This window comes from Antrostomus carolinensis, unplaced genomic scaffold, assembly GCF_000700745.2.
Source record: "Antrostomus carolinensis isolate BGI_N321 unplaced genomic scaffold, ASM70074v2 scaffold728, whole genome shotgun sequence".
Classification (NCBI taxonomy): domain Eukaryota; kingdom Metazoa; phylum Chordata; class Aves; order Caprimulgiformes; family Caprimulgidae; genus Antrostomus; species Antrostomus carolinensis.
Window position 1 is genome coordinate 1 of NW_010333781.1, and position 25,128 is coordinate 25,128.

Consider the following 25,128-nt stretch of genomic DNA (forward strand, 5'->3'; position numbering starts at 1 on the left):
AATCCCTGACATTCTGTGATTCTGTGAAGTACAGTGATTATAAAGGAAACTGAGGTAAGCAGAGAACTGCTGCATTGTTAGCCTTCTACAGAAAGGGCTAGCATGTCACATTGCCACTGGACCACTAGAAGGAGTGTGGAAAAAAAGTCCCAGCATTGTTTTTCTAACAAAACAGTCATGTTTTTAAATTTGAGCTTCAGTATAGTTATGCTGCTGGTGTCAATCTGTCCACAGGTGTTAGCTGTGAACACACCTGGGCATGGTGAGCAAGAATAAGTGCATCCCTAGAAAAGCCATCTAACAAGCAACAGCTTTTGACAGTGCTTCTGCAAAAATATATAGACTGTAGTCTTCTTTAGCAGACCCAATACTGAGTGAGGTACCTAGCCTACATGTCAAGATCGTTTCACGCTTGTAAAGACAGCAAAGGACTTCTCTGAGGGAATTCCAGTCACTTCAGAGTACGTATGTGTACTAATATGTAATGCAATTAAAAACATACGGTGAAAACAAGGAAAATCTGTGGTCAGAAGCAAGTACTGTAGTTGTTTTAAATACTGCACCCCATGGATGTCATTAGTGATGAGATTATTTCTTTCTTCACATAATTTTATGGATGTGAAACCTTTAACTTTTACTGCTAAGGTATTTCTAGTAATTGAAACTGAAAAGGTTAATGCTATAAAAAATGTAATAAAAAGATATAACAATTATGAACTAGATAGGAAATTAACTGTGCAATAGAAAAAATGCTTTTCAAAACATCCATATATTTCTGTGGTGGATTGACCACAGAATTCAGACTGGAACAGGTCCAATGGGAGTGCTTGGGGGGGGATGTGGGGGGAAGGATGTTTGTGGGCAGTGTGGATGTGTGTGGGGAAATCAAACACTTATATTTTAAGTGCCAACACTATATTCTTTAGAGCAGTAATTACAGGATTACTGTCTTCTTTAGAAACTTTGCCAGTACAAGAACTGGCTTTGATGGCATCATGCAAAGTAGTATGTACTAAGGCTGGAGTGTTTTATGTCCTTACCTCATTCTTTCAATGTAACTTGTGTGGCTAGCGCGCCTTACTGTTTTAGTTGAGTGTTTGCATTTTGCCTGTTTGCATCACACAGCTCTTGCACTACTGAAGGACAATCTCTGCGTGTCTCCACCTCTAAACTGAGTCAGTTTCCCATTACTGCAGATTTCAAGACTAGAGCTAATGCTACAAGACAACATCCTATCATACAGATAATGCAGATAACAGATATACAGGTATACTCTCCTAACTTCTAAAACCTCTAAAAGGTGTAGATAGTAGGGCTCTCCTTTCATGACTATCCCATAACTTATTTTACAAGCCCACAAAATGCATTAAGAAAAAAATTAAGTCTTAAGTGTAATTCTGTCATACCCTCAGCAATTCGGCAAACACTGGACTTAAGCGTATCAGCTAGGTCATGGACTCCAGTGTCCCACAATTGTGAGCAACCATCCAAAAGACTCTTGGACGAAAATGATCTGCAAGAAGATCTATTTAGCTGTCCCAGACAGCTGTCCAGTCTCCTCCTGACAGCAGAACAGGTTGCGCACATGACTAGTTTCCTAGCTCTCTGTAATTATAGGAAAATTATTTTCCTGAATATATTTTGAGGAACTAGACCACATCTTGCACTACAAAGGATTCTTTACAAGCTTTAAAAACTTGATCTGTTCATGTTTGTTGATGTCTTTCTGACTGTCACATCATTTCTGACAATAGGACCCAAGTGTGAAAAACACTGAGGCAGGGAAAAAAACTTTTTTGCCACAGAATGTGGCCTGTTAAAAAAAATTGTGTCATTTTCTGATAGTGTTGAGTATGTTATCTCTGAAAGTGCCTCAACGTACATTATAGTGCTTATTTGTCCTCGTACGTACAGTGTCATTAGCACTTCTCTTCTTCCTGTTGTCTTTTTTGGAATAGCTGTTGATTTTGCACTCATAACACGCTTCAGGGGACAAAGCATTCTCTTCATCAGCATCTCCGTCCAGTGGCAGGTACTGGCCTTTGTTAAATCCCATCCCTGAGACACAGTGGCTGTTGAATAAGAATATCTCTTAGTTAATTCTTGCAGTTTTATGAACTGTCCTGTTAAATGCAAAGTGAGTGTATGTAATCTGTTCCACAGTGTCTGTATCCCCTTCCTTTCCATTCCCTCAGCAGGAGGTCTGTGCATTAATTTTCTTCACACAGTGCAGCATACTGAATGAAATACAACTGTTGGCTAAAGGCTTGTTGCCTTTTCTAATTTTCACTTACAAGTTTTACAGAGAAACAGAACAAAACCAGCCTGCCCTGAACTTTGGAACTAAAGAATTTAGTCATTGTCAGGTACCTCTCCTGATGCAGTAACAGTCCTCATTGAGCAAGTTTGTGAAGGAGTTCTTGTGCTGATACTGGGGGAGAAAGCAGAACTAATCATCTGGTGTTGCTTATATACTAGATTTAAAATGAGTGTCATGCTGCATGTACAGACATGTCTTTTTTTCCTACCTTACGGATATTATATGCAAAGGGAGCAGAAAGGATGACTTAGCAGCCTCTCCTTCATTTGTACCTCTGTTCTTCAGTCTGACTAGTGTCCAGCCTTTTTATAGCCTTCTGAATGTGTCCTTGATGAATGAATAAGTGGAAATACTCACCCTTGTCCAACTCTGTAATAGCCAGGTGGACAGCCACACAGATAACCACCCTCAGTGTTGGAACAACCGTAATTGCAGGGATTCTTGGCAGAAGAACACTCATTCACATCATGGCATGCACTGGAGAATTGGTCATAAGAAAATCCTGATGGGCAGGCACACTTGTAGCTTCCAAGTGTGTTGTAGCACGAAGCAGAGCCACACACATTAGGATTGGAGCATTCGTTTTCATCTAGTAAGCAAACAAAAGTATATTGGTGTCTTCTAATCTGACAGACATCAAGCAAGCATGATGTAGTTAACAAATCAGAGTATCTGCTAGTCCTAGGGTTCTGCTATATCCCTGACCTCAGTACCCCATAGAGACTTGGTCTCTGAAGAAAAAGTACATTGGGAAAGGTCCCAGACACATATAGCTGGGCTGTAAAGGTATTTTAGGATACTGTTATGTTAACCTTATATTGACTCAATGCACTCCCTTCCTTCAAAGTACATCTCCTGTTTTGCTTAGGGGTCTTCTTTCCCCTGGCAGGGTACACTCCTACCATGTAAGGTCCACAGAGGAGAAATGAGCTGGAACTGCAGTCATACTCCAACCATGATAGTGTTCCTAGCGATGGGGCAAAGTTAGCACATACTTGTAGTGGAAACCTGCAGGCTCTGTGAGGGGAAAGACAATCTAAATAGCCGATCAAAGCGACAGAGAAAAGGAAGCATGGTCTTCACCTTGTGGATGTTGAATTAAGATACAGAGAAGATGATTCCTTCAGTCAGCGTGTCTGACTTGGTTCCAGGCTATATTGTGAAAAATGAGCAACGAAAGTAGCTTGTTGTATGGAAGATTACACTTTTGATAGTTGGCACAAATTGCTTATTTTATTTATCTTACCAAGGTACTGTTTCCCTGCAGGTGTTTTCCTCTCCAATACCATTAGTGCATGCTTTACCATTCTTGCCTACAGTTACCAGGAGACACCTTCTTTTGAGGACTATCTATAATATTCAGACACTGTAGCTGGTTTGGAGTTTTGTGGAAGTTGTTCATTGTGTGTTCCTGTTGCTCCCACCCCAGTCCCTTGCTTTTTTTGCTGTAAAGCAGTATTAAGTAAGGAGTGATGATGGTGCCTGGGAGTTCAGAAAAACTGCCTGGTGTGCTAGTTAGTGTAAAATAGGTATAAAAAAGTAATTTATATGTCTAGGATCAGGACAGTAAGATCAGCCTGTAAGAAATGCATGGCAGTGCTCACAGCCATCCTCTGGGTGACACCATTGACAGAGAACCATGAAAGCAAACTTGAAAAGGTAAATACGTTGTTATGGTGCCTTGTGAACAGTACATGGTAGGGTTTCTTGTGTGTGTGTTGGTTTTTATTAAAAAAACCACAAAAGATTCACACATTTCATTTGGTGTAGGAGTTAGCTTAGTTCACAAAACACAGAAAAGGAATGATGGACTGAATGAACTAAACCTACAATAAAACTGCTAAACTGATTAATTTATCCCTGTTTCCAGCCCAAAGAATTAATTAGGAAACCTGTAACAGTTATGTTGCTATTTTTAATCCCCATTCACTATAGCTGCTATTCTGTTGTATTCTCAAGTTGCTTATGATGGTGAGTGATTCTTACTGATAAAAGGTGGGATTTTTTCTTTTCCTGTTGTGGTTTCTTTTTTCCCCAGCAGAGGTATTTATATTGATGCTTTCAGGAATTCAGTGAACATCTTTACACTTTCTAAAATGGGATTTTTTCTGAGAAGGAGGAGTCAGAGCTTAGGCCTTACTAGGAAAACTCCTGGTCATACAGATTTTCAACAAGATGAGCGAGTTTTCTTGTTTCTTTAAGTTGATGATTTACATTGGGAGTGATAAGTGTATGGAAGGAGGGAGAGAGAGGAAAAAAACATTTGTGAATGCGTACCCTTTGTCCTGCCCATTCTTGTCCTCTCCTGGCAGCTGTCACTATAAACACTATGACACCTTTGCTGTTTAAATGTATTCTGTGTTGTTTGTTTCCTTACCAACACATTGATTCCACTGGTAATGCTGTATATATCCTTGAGGGCATCCACACCTGTATCCACCCAGGATGTTTTGACAGCCATGCTGGCACCTATGGTTTCCATCACATTCATCCACATCTTTGCAATTAGGAGAGAAGTAGAATATGAAAGAACACACAATTACACACATTGCCAAATATGTTACCCAGTTTGATCATAAACACTGAAACATCAGTATTTATGACAGAGCACTACTGCTGTAAGATGGAAGCACCATTCAGCTCGGTCTTTTGGAAAGCCTGAAAGTCAATTAATGTAGTGTTCTTTCTATCTATCAGTAATCCTATTGGAGCTTTTGAGCCTTTACATTACTCAGATTTGGAGAAGACACACTGTTCCTAGTAATCCCACATGATGTTGCTTTGTTGTAATGTTAAGAATATAATTTTTTTGAATTTCAGTTTTCAAACCAACTGTGTAGGATTAAGCTTTCAGTCTCCTGGAACATATTGAAGTGTTTGAATATAAGGAATACATACCAAGTTTGAATGTAAGTGCTTACCTTTGCAATTAAAAAGAAAAAGCCATCTAAAAAGTCTCTGAGGTATGTGTAAATAAAGGAGAAAGTCACAAAGAAAAAACCAAAATTAAATAGAGTCTGCTATAAGAAGTAAGTATATTTTAAGCAGCCTAATGTATCAGGTACAGTATGCAGTTCTAGTATAAAATAAGAAATCATGCATGATATCATGGATTCTAAGTCACACTCTTGTTGTTCACAGTTTGACACAAACCTAATGGAACTGTGATGTCCCAAAGCCTGAGGTGCAGAAAACCATCGTGTCAGCAATTGAAAGCTGTAATTTTATCAGTAATGGCATAGAGCAGCTCTGATGTGCTAGTTGTTTATGGATCTTGTGAATGCTTTGATATGTATAATTTAGTGTTTTGTTTCATAGTTGCTGGGTAAAGTACACAATAAGGATATATCTACTTTATGAGAACAAAGTAATCTGACAGAAGATAATGCTTTCTAAAACTTCTGGCTGCATATTTTCTGCACTGTTCTCTAGAAACAGGCTCTAAATATAAATTCCTGTTTTAAATGCTGCATCAAGGTAGCTGACATTTTGAGATGTCATAAATTTGTGCATGTATACCTCTTGATTTCTAATTCCCAGCAGTCAGATGGCCTAGTACTGCCTTTTAATTTCTTCTTTGCTCAACATCTGACGCCCACTGAAGAGTCTGGAGCTCTCAAACAGAGATTTCCTGACTGGGGCTCCCTTTTGAGCCAACAGAGAGATGAAGCTCAGCAATATAATTTGTATTCTAACTGTAGTGAATTACCCTTCTGAATATGTATCTCTATGGTAGAAGACTTAAAATACAGAATTTAGAATCTAATCTTAGATACCCTCAAGTAGATGATTACAATTAGCTGAAACAAAAATTGTAGAGAAATTCTTTTTAGACTTTATGAAAATAAAAATGAAAAAGAAGAAACTAGTAGACTTTTAGATACATAAACCTATGTGAAGTAGAAATGGCAGCCCGGAAACAGCTGTTCAAGAGTTCAGGTAAAATGTAACTTTTTATTCTAATTTGTGTAACAATTACTCAGGCAGTGTGTTCTTACATACAATTATGCTTAAAATTACTCAAATAAATTCTTATTTCTTGTTAGTAGTTACTTTTAGTATGGCTGGTGCTCTGTTTTAGCTGCATTTGACATCACAGGATTCACTAGACACAGGAGTAAGGATTTGCACCATAAAAAATTTGACCTTCACTAGTAGTTACCTTCACAGTTTAATCCAGTAGAATCCAGAGAAAATCCCCTTTGACATTCACAGGTAAAACTTCCTGGGGTGTTTTGGCAAATTCCTTTTGATCCACAAAGCAATGGCTGAGAACCACATTCATTGTTATCTTAAAAAGGCAGAGGAGAGAGAAAAAGGTTGGTATACTCTGTGGCATGATTTTAGACATGTTGATAAAACATTTCTTAAGAGGCTGAAATTCACAGAGGTGCAACAGTTTATTTTGAAAATGTAGCGCTTCATATTTAAGTGTCAGATGACCTGTTGATTCATGCAGAGTAATTAATAAATTAGAAGTGCAAGTTGTAATTCAGTTATGAGTGCGAGAGACCAAGGTATGTAATTGCTTACAGTGGAAAAATGCTGCACTTTTGTATTAGCTGAACTAAAATAGTTTCACTTGGAAAGATTCATACATGTGCTTAAGATCTATAGACAGCTGTATCCATTAAAAAAAGAAAATGCAGTCTGTTTTTGTTTAACTACACTTAAAATCTAATTTTAATACTTTACCTCTTTGTCTCTCCATGTGGTTATACTTAGAATATAATAATATGTCTTAAATATGTACAACTGTTTATAAGCAAAAAAATACAAATGGTGGATAGACAGATTTTTCTTTAGCTACAGTTGTTGCTTTTCAAAATCTGTTTTCTGGACTGCTGATGTTATTGCTCTGTGTTACTGTTTATACAGAACAAAAGAAACAATTAATGAACATTGAGAATATTGTTCTTACAGAAAAACTGATGCAAGAAAACAAATGTTTTTCTTACCAATACAAGCTGTGTGGTGTTGTGTAAAACCAGGTGGGCATTTGCATGTGAAGCCTCCAAGTGTGTTGACACAGAGAAACTGACAATTGTGTTGTTTGGTTTGACATTCATCAAGATCTGAAAGTAAGAAATGTTGTCTTAAGAAAAGCCAACAAAAAAAGAGGTACATTTAGTCTAACTTGATAAAAATATCATACTTCAAAACTATTTCTTTTTAAGTCAAAGTGCAACAAAATTAGAAGTTACTGTGTATAACTTTACCTTTGCATGTCTTTCCATCTTCTTGAAGGATGTAGCCCCGAGGACATGAGCACTGATAGCTCCCCTCTGTGTTCTTGCAAATAAAATTGCATGGTTTAGGAGACTGGGAACACTCATCAAGATCTAAAGAGAGAAACTGTTAAGTATCTGTTCTACTGATTTTTTTGTCTGTCTTTGAATGGTGTTTTCTAAATAGAACAGTGTATTAAGTATTAAAGAGAAAAAATGCTTGGAGAAAAAGTCCCCAATTTACATTTGTTCAGAATTTCTATTTCTCTACAGATGTGTTGCTGTGGAGTTTCTATGGAGTTGCAACTACAGTGACAAACTGAGCGTCTTGAAAGAGTAATGTTATAGCATGACAGTGGCATTAATATTTTAATCTAAGGACTAAATATTTATTTTTGAGCATACTATGATATACTGTGCTGGGTTTGCGTTGGGCGGGGGAAAAAAAAGGGGGGGGAGGGCGCATTTTTTTTGGTAGGTGGGGAAGGGCCACCTTGTGAGAGCTAAAAGCTCCCCTGGCACCAAGGCAGAGACCCCCCATTCCAGGCTGGGCCAATGAGCAACAGAGAAATGATGTCTAAAGGTGGGGGTGAACCTGGAGGAGAGGCCATTGACCTGAACAAAAGCTGACCATCAGCCTAAACAAGGAACAGAGAGAGAGGTTCCTTGCCAGAGGAAAAGACAAAGACCCGCACCTAATTCTACCGTATGGAGTAGGAGAAGACAAAGCCTCCTGCAGCCCATGGAGATTCAACAGCAGAGCAGAGACCCATGTGTAGAGCATGGAGGACTCCAGGCTGGAGCAGAGAAGTTGAGCCTGAGGCCAAGTGTGACTGATCTGAGACCCCGAGAGTCGCTCAGTGCCAGAGTGGTGGTGGACCCCCAGAGTGGGCGGTGAGTGGGGAAGTTTGCTTTGGAACATCTTGTTCCTGGACCTCCATGCCTGGAAGAGCAGCAGAGGTGAACTGACTGTAACCTCCATTCCCTGTCCCCTGTGCCACTTGGCGGGGAAGGTAGGGAAATAGGGAGCAAAGTGATTTGAAACTGGGAAGAAGGGAAGGGTGGGGGAAGGTGTTGTAAGATGTGGTTGTTTTGCCTACTCAAATGATGTGCAACAAATTAAATTGATTTTTCTTCCCCAAGTTGAGTCTGTTTTACCCGTGACCATAACTGGTGAGTGAGCCCTCCCTGTCCTTCATTCCTAATCCTGTGCCCCCTTTGTTGTGTCTCCCTTCCCATCTGACTGGGTGTGTGGGGGGATGAGTGCGGGACCACATGGTCCCACTGTGGGTCAAACCACCACATATACTTATATGTGTTAACCAACAGGAAAGTGGGAAAATGTAGACCATGAAGTAATGAGCTGGTTTCTCAGTCAAAATGGTTATACAGCTGTAATGCATTTTAGTGCTCATTCTACTGCAGGAATATTGCCAGTACAGCTTCTTTCTTGATTTCCCCAAATGAAATACCAAAATATAAGTGTGTATTAGGAAAAGAATGATAGACAAGACATAAAGAGAAAAAAACTGCTTTGATACAAAGGTTTACAGAGGTTGAAATGTCATTATGTACCAATTATAAAAAAAATAACTGAGGATTAAGATGCTGAATCTTACCAATACAAGATGTGCCACTTATGTCAGTGGTATAGCCAACTTTGCAAAAGCATCGGAAGGAGCCCATGGTGTTAATACACTGTCCATTCCTACACAGGTTTGGCATGACCTTACATTCATCAATATCTGTACAGAAAAAATTAAATATGTCATCTTTTAAATTTTCTTTTTCTTCTCCTCCATTTTTGCAGAGTTCCTCATCATCATGCTTCCGATAGGAACTTTACCCTTTCTTTCACTTTAAAAATGGATCTGAATTCAAAGTCAAACATCCTTCAAATTTTCATTATTGTTTTTTGTATCAAAACCTTCCTGCTATTTCACTGGGTGATCAGGTTCCAGTTTTGCTAACTCAAAATAGAAAATCCTTAAAGTGAGTTTTCTTAGGACTGGTTAGATGATGTCCAAAGTTTTTCATCACAATTTAAAAATGTATGTCAACTTTTGCTTTCTGTGTGGAAATAGTAATTGCAAAGCGATCTCTACTATTACAGTGAGATTCTTGTGAGAACAACTGTTGTTGCCTTTCCCATGTATGCAATTTTTCAGTATGCAAAAGCTTTGGGATGATTTCTAGCTTTTTGTTACTGGTTGGTACCTCCTGTTTTAGATCCCAACCCTGAAAATTCTGCACAGCTGTGAGTATTCTGGTTTCAGCTACTGTTTAAAGATGGTTTTAATTTTTGGTCTCTCAGCAGCATTTGAAAAATCAAACTCTGTTGTTTTGCAGGAAATTCTTCAAAGAAACATCAAAGAGAACTCTGCATTTTCTTAAATACGAGCATATTCTTTTCCCCTTTTCTGCCTCTTTTCATCCCTACAAATACCTCTTCCATCTGTAGTATAGCCTGGTCCGTGTGGACAGAGTTTCTTATATTGGGTGGTTCCGGGAACTGGGCAGAGCTCACACTGGTTACCCCAGCCCCGACCTCCATCACAGCAGCACTCAGATTTAGTGACAAGATTACGGCTGCTTGAAGCCATCTGACACATTGTCTGTAAAACTTCAGCAAAGCAGAACCCTTGGCGATTATCTGTAAGGGAGAAGGAGAGAGATCAAGAAAGAGTAGGAGACAACATCTGATCCATTAAGCATCTGATGCGTTATTCTAGCTCTCTGTCAACACATGCAAACACTGGAAGATTATTAGCAACCAGTCTGTGAAGTCTATTTTGTTTTCTGATAACCTCCCGACATTCCGAGTGTATTCCAGACATCCCTGAAGTTCAGTACTTGCATGAGTTGAGTACCAGTTTTACTTCCAGGAAAGCTGTGCCCTGGGACATATCTGGTGAGCTTGCTCCATAGTAAAACAGGCTGCAGGGGAAACTGAGCTTCCACTTAAGCCGGCTATGTTTGGCTTGCATTTGAATGATTTACTCAGAGTGCAGTTAGAAGTTTGTTTGGTTTACTGGCCAAAATAGCATGTCCAATCATCTGTAATTATCTTAATGTGGTTTAAAACACAAAATCCTTAGCACTTGAAAGTGTCTGTGCAACTCAGTACTTTTTCAGTGGCACTCCTAGTTTTTGTTGGGAAAAAAAATATAAGGCCTTACTGTTGATCTGTTCCTTTCTAATTCAGTTTTCCTTAATTTTTAACCTTTTGGTTAACACCTGTCAATCATGAAAAAGGAGCAAACTTCTGAGTCAGTAAGCTCCTACAAGTCTCCTTCAAACACGCAGCTGCAGAGAGCAGAGATCCCAGCTTCCAATGCTAAGGGAAACTGTAAATTTTGCAGAGATGGTATCATCTAAATAGGTTATGTCACCTGTCTTATTTGTTAATTAAAATGGAGACATTGTTAACTATGGTCTGACACATGCTTGTTTTTAAATGAAAGATTTTTTTTTTTTCCTGTTAAAGCTAAAAGTTCAAATCCTTCAGATCCCTCAGAACGTGTATATGTATTAACATCCAGCTGACCTTCTCTTTTACAAGTATGAGGAGTAGCACCTGTACATTTCTTACACGAATCAGGCAAAATGCAAACTGGCTTTAGGCAAAACTTACTCTGGGTGCCCCATAACTTAACTGTTTACGTCAAATAAAGCAGTCCTTACTGAAAGGGCCAGCTGTGTGAGACAGCATGTTTCCTGTAGCAATTTGCAACACTCAGCAGACTTCTCCTAGGTAGGGATATTGTGGAAGTCTTTATGCACATTAGGACTTGAAGAACATATAATGCTTTGTGCACAATTTGAGGTGTGGAATAAGTTTTAATGTGAACAGAATATAAAGGCTTGCACAATATATTTATAATAATGTAATCTAAGATTTAACATTTGTGCTTTAATTCTGAAGGAATACTCTGTTTCTGCCAGACTCGTTTTTTATTGTAATTTCTGACCCAGGAAACCATAAAGAAAAAGCAAACTAATTCAAAGCATAGTTTTTAGAAAATAGTAAGAAATAATATTAAATATAAGAAAGCAATAGTGACTTCCAAGTAGGGTATTTCTTTGACATTAATGACTGTCTGGTGTTAACAGATTGCAGCATCGTCTTCCCATCTGGGCTTAATACTTAGGAAATACCCTTCACTTCCAATGTTACTGCTTTGCCATGAAGTCAATGCAGACTGATGACAATTTAAAGGGACATGGTTTCATAGTACTTACCTAAGATAATAGAGAAGTATTTTGATGCAAGAATACTAATAAATACTCATACAGTTTCAGTACTGTAAAACAATTTGAAGGATCTACACTTGAACAGTGGTTATGAAAAAATAAAGTTTTGCAGTTCTGTTTGATTTCTAAAAAGGGAATAATTAATTTTATAGCGCAAATGACAAGTCTGAACATACTGAAAAGGAAATACAGGTTGATGAATATAATACCTTTCATCAGCATTTAATGTGCAGAACTGCCTCAAAACTTTTTCATGTATCTTGCAATTTTTGACAAAGTCCTAGTATTTTGTGTTCATAATCACTCTCTGAATTAAAGGTACAGAAAATTTGTATGCCTAGTTGCAGTATTGTGGTTAAGACTGTGTTCTGAATATGCAAACAATTTTGCTTTTGTGCCACAGTTTCTGATCTAGCAAAGGTAACTAAATTCTGCTTCTTCTTTAAAAATACCTGTATTTTGTCTGGATAGTTTCACTCAGCAGCCTATTTATGTCCTTTGGAATTTAGACACTTCTATGTGAGGCCCCTGATTGCTAGACTCAGCTGACATTCTCAAGATGCTTCTTATTCCTATCATTATTTAATATAATTGTTTAATTAGTAAGGATCATTATTTAATTTCTGTAGATATGAGAGCTGTTAGATACTCAGAAGCCTAATTTACATTCTGCATCCTTTATACTTTATTCATGTAAGATGAAATGTATATGAAAGAGGCATTTACCAAGACACTCAATGCCTGATGGACTTGACAGGAATCCTTCGTTACATTCACATCGGTAGCTCCCAATAACATTCATGCAACGACCATTTTCGCAGATACCTGGCTTGGTGCGGCATTCATTTTCATCTTCAGAAAAATACAATTAAAAAAAAATGGTTACAAGAAAACACACCAGACTCATAGAATGCATTAATTATTCTGCATAATATTTGCAAGAAGTGGAAAATCAACTGATTCAGCCTGGAAATGACTTTGCTAATAACACTATCCTATTCCATTCCTTATGTACTTCGTGGGATGAAAGCTTTAATCCTTTTATGTTCTTTGCAATCTATAACAAGAAGCAGAAAACATTTGCAGCAGAACAAGTTCTAGGCATAACTTTTACCTGGTAAGTTACATATAAATAAAATTGGAATACATGCATGATTTAAATAACAAATTTTCACTTAGTAATCATTAAGAGTCTCTGAATACATTTGACCTCTTCTGCAATTGGTCACATTTCAGTTTGCACATCATTTCCCTGAAACAGTTTACTATCTTAGTGTATCTTCTTCCATAGCTAATGGCACAGATACTGTAAGCAACTGCACACCTTTATAGATGCTTAAAATAAAACCTCAGGTGATTTAAAGGCATCATTACATGACTAAAAAGGCAAAATTCTTGTGAATATAGATTATTTCCCCTGAAAAAAATAATAAAGTATCTGTAAAGGAGAGTATAGTCATTTGATTGCTGAAGGAACACTTTTAAAATACTTTAATTTAAAGCATTCACTGAGATGGAGGTTTAGGGTTTTTTTTTATTCCTCTCAGCCAATGACAGCTTCAGCTACTTCTGTCCACAGAGAACTTTGGAATGGTCTTGCGTTTTTTTATGTACCAAAACAAAGTATAATTTGCCAAAATGTAGCTATTGTTTTCCCCTCAACTGATTGAGAAAATGATGGAGAAAAGTTGTTTGCTGACTTACAGGATGCAGAATTATTTGCAACTACGGCAGTTTCCTCATCTTTTGCTCTTCATGGCTTTTATATGTTGTTTCAGAATCTTAAAGTTTTAATTCTTTAAGGAACTGCCACATTATTTATAAACAGTATTAATGTCAATGGAAATGTAACTTTTTATTTATGATAATTTTGCTTCCTACTCATCAAATGAGATCTTTTTTGTTTGTCAACTTAATTTTTTAAATCTAACAAGTATCTGGAAAACTTTCTGATTTTGTTGTACAACAGAAGAAACAAAACCAGCTTTTCTTCTGAAATACTTATTAGACATTTAGAACTACTTTCAGATGAGGCTAAAACCTTGAAACAAAAAAGAAAGTTTAAGATGTTTGGCATCATTAGCTATCTTAGGTGTCCTTTCTGAATTGCTATTTTCTAGTTCACTATATCCATATACAGAGAATTTTTCATTTGTTTGCTTGTTTGTATTTCAGTAGATGCCTTCTTCCCTTTCTAAGCTTTACCTGTGCAGCCTTCTCCATCAGGTCTCTGGATCATTCCAGGAGGACAAATGCACATGAAGGTACCAATCAAATTTTTGCACATCATGCCTCTTGATTCGCAATCATGGAGACCTTCAGCACACTCATCTAAATCTGGAAAAAAAAATAAAAATTGTGTTTGAACTTCCTACCAGCAGCTTCAGTTACTGAAGACAACTAGTGCTTTCTCAAGAAAAAGGACATACAGACTTCCCTGAATCACTGAAGAAAAATCTGAGACCTATGCTTAACTGCAATTGTCTTAACCTTTGGGAGCTGTATCATCTTGTCATGTTAAAGATGAACTTCACCACTGGGACCTTCTTGGTTTTACAATTCCCATTAAGGGGTACACTTGATAACAAGAACATTAGATACTGGTCTACATGAGTTCTGCAAGAGTAAATCATCATCTGCTGGGTTGTTTGCTACCTTCCCTTGAGAGGATGAATACAAGATGCACAGACATATTTGGATTATTTTTTGGCCAATACAGGGTGATGGAAGTTGGGGAAAGGTTTATATGTCAGTCATTACCTCTGCACATCTTCCACTTAGTTCATAGCCGACTGGACATGTGCATTCATAGAAACCGTAAGTGTTGATACAACGAAAAGCACACAGCAAGGGATTCTGAGCACACTCATTTATATCTGAACAGAAAGGAAGAAAACAATAATTCTCCACTATTAATTAAAACAATTTAAAATAATTAAAACAATTACCAATAAGGTTTTCTTATACCTGTGCTTCTCTTGTCAGCTAAAAAGTATCAGAAATGTAATAATCTAAATGAGAAACTTGTGGATGTTTGGTTTTGCCAGAGAAAATTCAACAAAATCCTGCTTAAAAATAATGGCATAATAAACATGGAACTACTTGAGCTTAGAATGACAAGTTGGAACAGGCTTATTTCAGTTTTTTATTATATGATCATTTTTTAATGAGAGATGTCAACTTTTTTCTCAACTCTAAAAAAACCCCAAACACTTGCTACAGGAAGCAAACTAATTATGATGCATAAAATACAAAATTTGTAAGAAGCATCCTGATCAGCATCCAATGAGAGCAGAATGGTTGTACACAAAACCCAGCCTATGAAAAATAATAGATACTTAATGAAACTAATAGGGGATTAATTTAAAACAGATGATAGAAAGTACTTCTCTAAATAGTGAAAGTAGTGACATTCTGGTTCTTGCTGCCATAAGAGGCTGGGGAGGCAGATGGTATCAGCAGATTCAGGACTGTATGGGACAGATTCTTAGTTAACAGATCCAGAAGTGGATGCTAAACCCACCCTGCAGGGATCCATCACCTAGTTTACATCGTACTTTCCTTATATCCTCAGCTCTTGTATTAGAGGAGTGAACTGCAGGAAGCTGTTAGGCATGCTTGTATGCTGCATTAGCATTTCAGCTGTGACGGATGAAATAATGGACTAGATGGACCAGTAGTCTGACTTCAGTTTGTTATGTTCAGTATAAATCACTTGTTACTATAACTGTGATGAGTGGGTCAGTTCGTAACTGCTCTGCCTCAGTTATGAAAAATGCTCTGCAAATTCAGGCATTTTTGCCACAGTTAGCAATACCATTTATGAGGATATTTTTGGGGGCTCAACAGTTACTTCCTCCCTCCCCTATTCCAACAAACAGCTGATTAACATAACATATTACAGCATACAGTTTGGGAAATCCTGTGATAAACTAAAAATACTGCTTAAATCAATTCAGGACTTCTTTTTCAATTACATATTTTAAGCAGAGAAACTTTTTTTCCTCCTAGTTATTATAGCACCAAAGGCCTGGATAATAAAGTAATCTGAATACTGAGAACTGGACAAAAACTAAAGGAAAAAAAAAATAAAGGGGACAAGTTACCTTCACAATTCATCATTGGGCCTGGCTCAAATCCTTCATGACAGTTGCACTCAAAACTGCCAATCACGTTGGTGCACGTACCATTTCCACATGGGCTGCCAATTGCACATTCATCTGTATCTGTATATAATGAATAAATGCAAACTGAAGAGAACTGGGACACATTTCAAGTTGTGTTTTAAATTCAAGTGTTACAATTCTTGTAATTTATGAAATATGGACACACCAATGCAATGTACTCCAGTGTAATCTAAGTTGTATCCCATGGGGCACTCACAGCGGAATGACCCATCAGTATTGATGCAGTGACCATTTGAGCAAATCCCTGGGCTTTCAAGGCATTCGTTGACATCTAAAAAGCAGGAAGATATTGCCATCATTTAGATAATGTATTTCTGTATCAAGTCTTTAAAAAAAGCATTTCAAAAAAACTAAGCACCCCATTCTGTTTGTCTCTAGCCATGCAATTTCAAAATAATCTTTTAACTATAATTTCATAATGGTCCACATTTATTATAAGTCAGCCTCTTCTCACCTGGGGCTGCAGGGAGTAAGCCATCACATACTATAATATCCAAGTCCAGTTTTAAGTATAAATAACTTTTTTTAATTATCAGGAAAAAGAATACCTACCTTCACGTGTAGCATCAATTCCAGGAATTGTTCCATGACCATATGGACACAGGTCCTGAAAAGCAACTGGAGAGGTATGTTTATTTTTAAAAAAAGTGAGTGAGAGAGAGAGAACCATGACAGATGGTTAAAGCCATCCAAAAATCTTATATATCACATTTTTCCAAACTGTCAACTGTTTAAATCACAGTCATTACACTGTCTGGCCAGATGCAAACGTAACTGTCTCTAGGTCGGGGAAGCAGCACTAGAACTCACTGAGCTTCTGCATGCATGTGCTTGGTGCCTTCCCCCTTCTGTACTTGGAGAAAACCAAGAACTGAAAACTGTTGATTACTTCAGGGATTCTTGGCACTGTCCCATTTTGCTCCTCTCTTTTGCCTAAAGCAGGCTAGATCTACTGATGGAGGCTACTAGTTAATTTCTCTACAGAGCAAAAACAACTCCATATTTCTCTTTCTCTGAGGTTTCTTCTATTTGATTTTGTTCCTTTTGTTGACCTGAAAATGGTGCTAGAAAAGGCCAATAACAGAGAATGCCACAAAGATCTCTACTTCTAATGATCAAAAAGGTACAACAAAAATATGGTCTTCCTTTCTTCCCACCTAAAAAGGCATTATTTTAATTGATATGTACCTTCTTCTTCCTTTGGACAGAGCTCACAAGGATTGCCCCATCCTTCTCCTGGCATTTTACTGCAGCAACATTTTGCCTTTGTGGTGTTGAAAGCCTTTGGCACTGAGCATTTCCCATTCTCAAAGTTAGTGAAACAGAAGCTCTGGCGAGTATCTAAAAAACAAAATATAGTTATGTGAAGCTAGCACCCCCTACCTGGTTAGATGATGACTGCCTAGCCCTGAAAGGAATAATGTTAGGCCTGTATTTTCATACTATTTTGAAAGCACTTTCCAGCTCTCATAAGGGCATAGTTTGGAAGGGACTTGCAGAGGTCCCCTTTTACTTATTCCACAGAGTCTTTGATATCTGTTAGAATAAGTTATTACATTCCTTCATCATTAACTTACCAAAACATCTCCGTCCATTATCAGACAGCACAAAACCTGTAGGACAGATGCACTGGAAGCCACCTGGAGTGTTCGTACAAGAGCCAAAGAGACAGATGTTGGGATCCTCATTACACTCATTAATATCTGTAAATTAAAGGAGAAAAGGTTCACTGTAACAACCTTGGCTGTGAATTTCTTGGTTAAGAAAGATTGTTTATTTATTTATTTAACTTCAGCAGGACTTATCCAATGAAGCACCCAAGAGATAGAGCAGCCTGAAGGTTCCACTAACTCTTTCAAATTATTTCAAATGTTGGCATGGATTTTCCTCTCCAAATGCCATTCTTTTCTTTGTCATATTTATAATATAAACCTTAAACAAATGCTTTCAGACTAAAACACAAGAGAAGATATATTTCTGATAAGACAAATATTTATCTGGAAACATAAAACATCCAAAGATGAATTTTTTAAAAAATCTGTATGTTGGGAGTTCCTTGTAATTAAAGGTAGGTTTTTTTCATGCTGATTTACTGATTATTGAACTGAAACTGTAGCTAGTTATTAGTGTGGTAGTTGCTAATATACAAAGCTCAGCAATTCAGCTGCATTAGTGGGATGGAAAAACTGCTCTTTTGAAGTACTGATTATTACTGTAAATAATGGTTTAGGATTAGTTGAAGAAACTCTGTGGCCATGATTAACAGGTCACTAGTGAGACTGTGCAAGTAAATGAGTCTTCTCCCCTTCATTCCCATAAAATGAAAGGAAATATATTACATGGGCAGGTGAAAAATAAAGAATTTTTGTGTGACTCCCATCTGTTTTGTTTTCTCCTGCATATAATCACTTTGAGCTCAAAAAGTAATCTAGCTGTTGCCAACCTTCACAGTACAGAGAGAAGTAATGAATTCTTATAAAGCTGTTTGCATATAAGATCCATAGAAAGTAATGGGAAACATATGTTGCAAGAGCTGTCATAATATTAATCAAAGTATTAGTACAATCACATGTGATTATCTAGGCATTTTCTAGCAACTTTAGCTGCAAATTTTCTGGACACATGGCAGAATGTCAAAAAGAATGCAATAAGTCCCTTTTACTAAGTTCAAGCAAAAACGTGTTTGACAGTCACTGGTGCTGTCAAAAACATCAAGAGATTTGGTCAGGATACTAAAGTGGCCATAAATAGCAATATTCCTGGAAACCCAAAAGGTTTAATTTTAAATTAATTATTTTACAACTGTACATGATTTGAATTCATATCAAACATAATTGCTAACATGGAAACAGTAGTTGCCAAAACAAACTATGAAGTTGGCAGGCAAATTCAATATGGTGGCATGATACAAAAGGATGAGAGAATGCTGGGGCTTAGAAAATACATCCTATTGTTCAATACAAAAATTCAAGAAGGTTCCTATGATCCAGTTCCTGCACCCATACAGATTAGGTGGCTGTAAGCCAAATATTTATGTCCTCAACAGTGTTTTCTTCAGGCCATACAAGAACAAGCTGCTCACTTATTATTGGGAGCTACTTGGATGAACGTGTGTCTGGCGAGTCACACCAGCTAACTTCAGTCATTTAAGCTGAAAACCAGGTTTCTTAATATAGTCACAGTGGAGAGACAGGTGCTTAGTCTGTCCTCTAACGATGCAGAAACACAAGGCTTCTAAGTTAGCTACCTAAAACTACTTGCATGCACATTCCTTATCAGGTGCCACATATGGTTAATTTAAATGCCAAATAAATTCACAGTAGTCCTGTGCTTTGCTCTGCTGGAAAAGGGAAGTTGTAACTTGGATCATTTCTCATTCTCTGCCACACCAAATCTTAATTCATTGTGTGACATTCAGCTCCTGAATGATATTTAAGGGTTTTAATGACTTATATTAACAAACAGGAACATGCAAACTGATGAAAGGTCTGCTGTACCCTCTTCATCCTGTGAATCTCAGCTCTCGAGAGACATTATACAAAACACAAAATCAGAAAACAGCTGTTAGAAGAAACCAATTTAAGCAATTGTCCTCATAAGCTCCATAATTTTACAAAGATTTTTAAACTTCATAGCCCTCTGAAACCAGAAGCTTAGTTCATGCACTGAATGCCAGTAATTGCCTTTCTGTAAACATCTTATAAACCCAGTACACCAGCTGCTTTGTTTTATGAATGATAATAAATTTAAAAAAAAGCACAAAGAGAATGAAAGAGAAAATACATTTTTTTTGAAAATTATTTTTGTTTACATTTATGACGAAGTTAATGTACAAAAATATAGTACAATACAGTACAAAATATCTTGCCTTCCATTTTTAAAACCTCTTCATGAAGATTTTTCCTACTTCCTGTCACCATTACTTTAAGTCCAACAACGCTGACAAACACGATGGTGTACAAGTACTTTCCACCAAATTAGAACCAGATAGTTTTTCTAATATTTAAATTGTTCAGAAGCAACTATTACAACTTGCCTTACCAATACAACTTTCACTTTTTACTTCATATCCTGGTGGACAGATGCATCTGAATGATCCTTCCAAATTTTGACAGGTACCAGGAGAGCATGAACCGGGTAGTGCCACACATTCATTAGTATCTTTGGAGGGTAGATGGAATCAAGAAAGGTTTAGAATAATTTAATTCTTATGGTAACAAAACAGGCTTATTAATGAAAAAGATTGTAGGATTCTTTTCTAATTTTCTCTTTCTAAGGCATTTAAATGCTTCAAGATGAACAACTATTCCAAAACCCAGTTACTTCTACTGTGTTTTCATTGGTCAGTCTGTTTTTGTTTTTTTTTTTTTATACTTATATACTAAGACTGTGGTGCTTCCCTCTAGATGGCAGCCAACAGTTTGATTATTTCAGCTTACCAGTACTTTATCATCTCCATGTGGTATCATACATACCAATGCAATTCTTCCCATCTAAAGTAAGTTCATATCCTTCATTACATAAACATTTGAAGGAACCAATTTCATTGAAACACCGTCCATTTCTGCACACCTGACCAAAGAAGGAACTGCACTCATCGATATCTGTAAAAAAAACCCAAAATAAAACCTCAGAAGTGAGAGTTGAGTCCCAATATAATATATACAGTATGTTATAAACACACTCAAGCTGCAATATATATTTCTGTGGAAAAGGCAAATCTTGCAGCAACAAGGGAACAGCTGACAGCTAGTAGAAAGTAACTCTCACTCAAGTGCATTAAGGTATATGTTCTATTTAAACAACACTTTTTTTATAGGGTATTATAATTTTCAAACTTGCAGCATTACCTCAGCTACTGCATCTGGAGACAGTCAGTCACTGCCAAATGACTGTATGATATAAACTCCAGACACAGAAAAGAAAAAGTTACATGGAGTGTTCTGGATTTTATCTGGATTTATATGTGCTTGAGTCTCCCTCTAAAACCTGCCTTCAAATTTTGGAATATGTCATTTGCTTTCAGCAACCTGAAAATGAGGTTTGAAAATGCTTATTAGTTTGTAGAGTTACTTTAGTAATGCAGACTTAAAGTAGCACTGCCTAAGGAAAAATACAGATAAGAAAGTGTCAGTATAAATGACAAGGAGATTGGATAAGCATTATGGTGTAAGAACAACTTACACTTCCCTGTTTTACAATACTTGAATTTGAATGATGAAGACTAACACCAGTTTTATTGAAGAGGTTTTAGTCTTCTTCGGAAAGCATTAAGTACCAGCTCCTGAAAAAGATGTACCTTCTGCTTCAGCCAGTACAGCTGTGACTGTGTTACCAGTTTATTCCATAGTGCATTTCTTCTGTGTTACAGTTCTGCAAGCAGAAATGCCTTCAAAGTATTATACTGTGATGGCCTAAATTGTTTTGGATGACTGGGGTAGTTTAGAAGAAAGCCCTGAGGCTCTCCAAGCTGTCAAGAGGAGATCTAACAAAAGGCCAAGCCTCTAAGTCAGATGGGGCTCCTTGGCCTCCCTGAAGGCATAGCCTGGAGCAGAGGCACTGAATGCTCCTGGCAGTAGACTGGCAGCTATACTGACAAGGGAAAGAACCACCTTGACAAATAGTGCCATTCTTTTGGCAGCATACTGTTTGTACTTGAACAAGTTTTTAATTTTCTCTTCCCTGGACATCTTCAAATACTTATTTAAGAAGTTTTAGTTCTCTCCTGAACCAGAAAGGAACCGGCAGACTTTGTTCTGTCTTCCTTCTGAAGAAGGAAGCAATGTAAAACCTATCCCTCTTTTGGCTTACACTCTGCAAAAGGGAGAGGATCTCCAGAGACTTATGAGCCTGTTCTTCAGACCAGGAAGATTTTCATTGCTTTATCACAAGTATCAGGAACAGGAAATAGTAATGCCTGTATAAACTCTGTATAAGCAGAGTTCATCTTAGGAGAGCAGATCTGGTAGATTAGTTGTACTGGCTTTCTTATGGCTGGTCTGCTTCCTCTTTCACGCCGTGTGCAAGTGTCAAGCAATAGGGTGAAATAAAGAAATTATTTTAAATTCATGAGGCAACACTGGTGGTGTGATATAATATACACTCATTGTCAGTGGTGCCTATGGCCTGTGCTAGCAGTCAGCGATGTGTGCCGTAATTACCCAGGAAATCTAATGGAAGTTAGGGCTGCATTAAAATGTCAGTGAACTGTGAGGTTGCCCCAGTGGTCCAGAGATTTAGAGTTTACATTACTTCAAGCTGGGCAGTAAAAAATATTTTTAATTAGTTTAAAAAATGACAGTAATGATTAACCTCTAGGGATGGTAGCTATCAGTTACTGCACTTAGCACCCTGACCTGTCTTCTGTTTGAGTATATACCATCCTTCTTGGCACATCAAGCCAGCAGCACTGAAAATAAAGCTTGGATTACATCACCTACCTATACAGTCATTATTATGAGTTAATTCAAATCCTGGATAACACAGGCAGTTATATGATCCAACTGTGTTTTTACAAGTTCCATTTCCACATGGATGGCGTTCACATTCATCAACATCTGCAAAGAGAAACAAAATTGAAGGAGTTGATTTTCCCAGGTATGTGTTGATATGTTATCTGTGCACAGTGACAATATTCTAAACCTCAGTCTCTCCTTTCATCTGTCACATTTTCTATTTATACTACTGATGTTTCAGCTTCTGAGTACACAAAGGAAAATGTTACATGACACATTTTTATATGTACTTTAAAGTAAAAGATACTGTTACATTCAAAGATAAAAGTGCATGTGCAGTATCTCAAAGCATTCTATCTTTTTATTTCCCATACTAACATTTCTTAATGTACACTAGTGATCAGAACTTAGTACAAAGGATTGAGAATCACAGCTCGAGAACGATCTCAGATTTTATGTACATATTTTAATCTTTAGCCCATAAAAACCTGTTGAAAACACTCTGTGAGCAGTTTTGTGTCACTGTTCACAAGTGAATTTAAATATGTATATATATATTACGCTGATACTACATCCTGAATTATAAAGACTGCTTAGAAACTCTTGGAAATAACCATTTTTAAAAGGCACTAAAACTCAATGTTTCCTGCTGTGTGTTTCAGTAATTTCTTGAGTTTCATGGGGATCTGGAAGGTATTAGATCTTGTTCTCCTAGTTCTTGCAGACTTTCTGAAACATTTTATTTCTTTATAGATGATACACATTTTGTCATATGGATCATTTCCACAACGTATCATCCTCTAGATTTGTATGTTGTACTATGAAATTTTTAGAATTAGTTTCAGAATTATTTAAGTTATTGTTTTGAATAACCAGGCTCTCAAAATTTTGCATTGTTAACACAAGTCACTTTCCCAAATATTGTCCTCAGATGGTTTGACAAATGTGATTTTGTTCAAAGATGAGAAAACTCAAGGCATATATAAATATATGATACAATGTGAATAGGTTTAAAATGTCTGTTTAAAGTTAAAATTGGAATATATCTATGTTATAGAAGACACTCAACTCTATAGCTTAGAATGATATTTAGATGAACATTATTTCCAAAATCAAAATAATTTTTTGGCTATTTTTCTCAAAGAGAATCAAATTCACATATGCATCACCTTTTCATTTTAAAACCTTATAGAACTGATTATAAAATACTAAAAGAACAAGAAAAACACTCATATTTTGCAATCTTACATTTCTTATATAATTGGTATCATGTCATCATTTGAATACAAGATAACTATAGATTTAAGTTACACTAAACGTGGGATTCTGTTTTTTAAATGAAACATGACCTCAGTAAATTTCTAAATAATTGAAAAACGTGTCTTCTTTTTACCTCCAAACTCTATCGCTCTGTGGTATCTCCCATAAACTTCTCTGTCAAATAAGCCACTATGATATATTTTTGTGAAAATGGGGGTAATATACTCTTCAGTAACATGGAACTATCTGTGAGAATACTGTGATTTTTTCCCTCCAACTAATATATCCATTCCAAGGACAACTTCATATACTTTATTAAAAAACATCAAAAAATGTATGAAACAGTCTTTTAATGTCACTATAATCTCCGCAAAAATTTAGACTCATCTCCTTCCCCTTAAAAAAACCCCAAACCAACCCAAACAAACCACAGAAAAAAGCGCTTTTTTTCCATACCCATGCACATAGTCTGATCTTGGGATGCCTTAAAACCATTGTGACATATACACTGGTAACTTCCTTGAATGTCCACACATAAACCATGACTGCAAACATTAGGAATTTCCAGACATTCATTGCGATCTATAACAAAAATATAAAACAGATGGTACACATTATTGACTTTTATTATTCATTCATTTTACACAAACATGTTTTTACAATCTGTTATTATTATTAAAGCCAGACTCAAAATTATCCATAAGTAAGCCTGAATCATAACAAAACTGCATTTTATAGGAACTTCTTGCCTATACACTTCAAGGTCAAAACTACTGTTAGGATCTGGTTGATACACCAAGAATGTTCTTTAAAAATTTTACCCTTTCTTTTCTTCCCTTCCACAGAGAAACAGGGCTAAAAAGTAAAAACTGTTACATAAAACAGCAGAATACACAAGGTAACAGAAAGTAAATGATGCTTTTACCCTTTGAGAGAATCAAACACATACCATTGATTAGGTACAAACAGATTCAAACAGACGAGAAAAGTCAACTGATTTCTTACCAACACAGGCACCATTGGGTGAAAGTTTAAAACCAACAGCACATTCACAGCGGTAGCTACCAGGACTGTTGATACAGTCTGCATTTCTCTGACAGAGATTCTCTCCATTGCTGCACTCATCAATATCTGAAATACCAAGAGTCATGGTTCAGACATCAGAAACCACAAGGTAAGTTACTCCTGTCTAGAATTTAGACTGCATTGTCCATATTGAGCAAGAAAGAATCTTGCACAAGATGTTGATGTCTTCAACAAATTGTGAATATTCTGACCTTCAGCCTCCTGTGCTGTAAATCAAAATGAAAAGCAAAATCGATACAACTGCATCCACAATACACTTTTTGGAGGAAGAAGGATCCTACAAATCCAACTTACTGCACACTGAAGTGGCTCTGCAGTTTTAAGCATCTGCCTAAAGA

General features: G+C 36.9%; 1 protein-coding gene across 1 annotated transcript in view; it reads right to left on the reverse strand.

The window, feature by feature from the left end:
• Nucleotides 1–1,912: 1,912 nt before the first annotated feature.
• Nucleotides 1,913–25,128, reverse strand: part of LOC104520217 (fibrillin-2) — a gene marked incomplete at both ends in the record, with an annotated part of 41,898 nt that continues 18,682 nt past the window's right edge. The window contains 22 exon segments of the mRNA XM_010173987.1: nt 1,913–2,072; nt 2,678–2,909; nt 4,698–4,817; nt 6,483–6,611; nt 7,279–7,395; nt 7,540–7,662; nt 9,168–9,293; nt 9,995–10,201; nt 12,529–12,654; nt 14,008–14,139; nt 14,563–14,577; nt 14,580–14,678; nt 15,909–16,028; nt 16,135–16,260; nt 16,542–16,607; nt 17,178–17,330; nt 17,567–17,692; nt 20,031–20,150; nt 20,465–20,593; nt 22,430–22,546; nt 24,161–24,286; nt 24,710–24,835. Of these exon segments, the coding sequence (XP_010172289.1) occupies nt 1,913–2,072; nt 2,678–2,909; nt 4,698–4,817; nt 6,483–6,611; nt 7,279–7,395; nt 7,540–7,662; nt 9,168–9,293; nt 9,995–10,201; nt 12,529–12,654; nt 14,008–14,139; nt 14,563–14,577; nt 14,580–14,678; nt 15,909–16,028; nt 16,135–16,260; nt 16,542–16,607; nt 17,178–17,330; nt 17,567–17,692; nt 20,031–20,150; nt 20,465–20,593; nt 22,430–22,546; nt 24,161–24,286; nt 24,710–24,835 (2,795 nt within the window).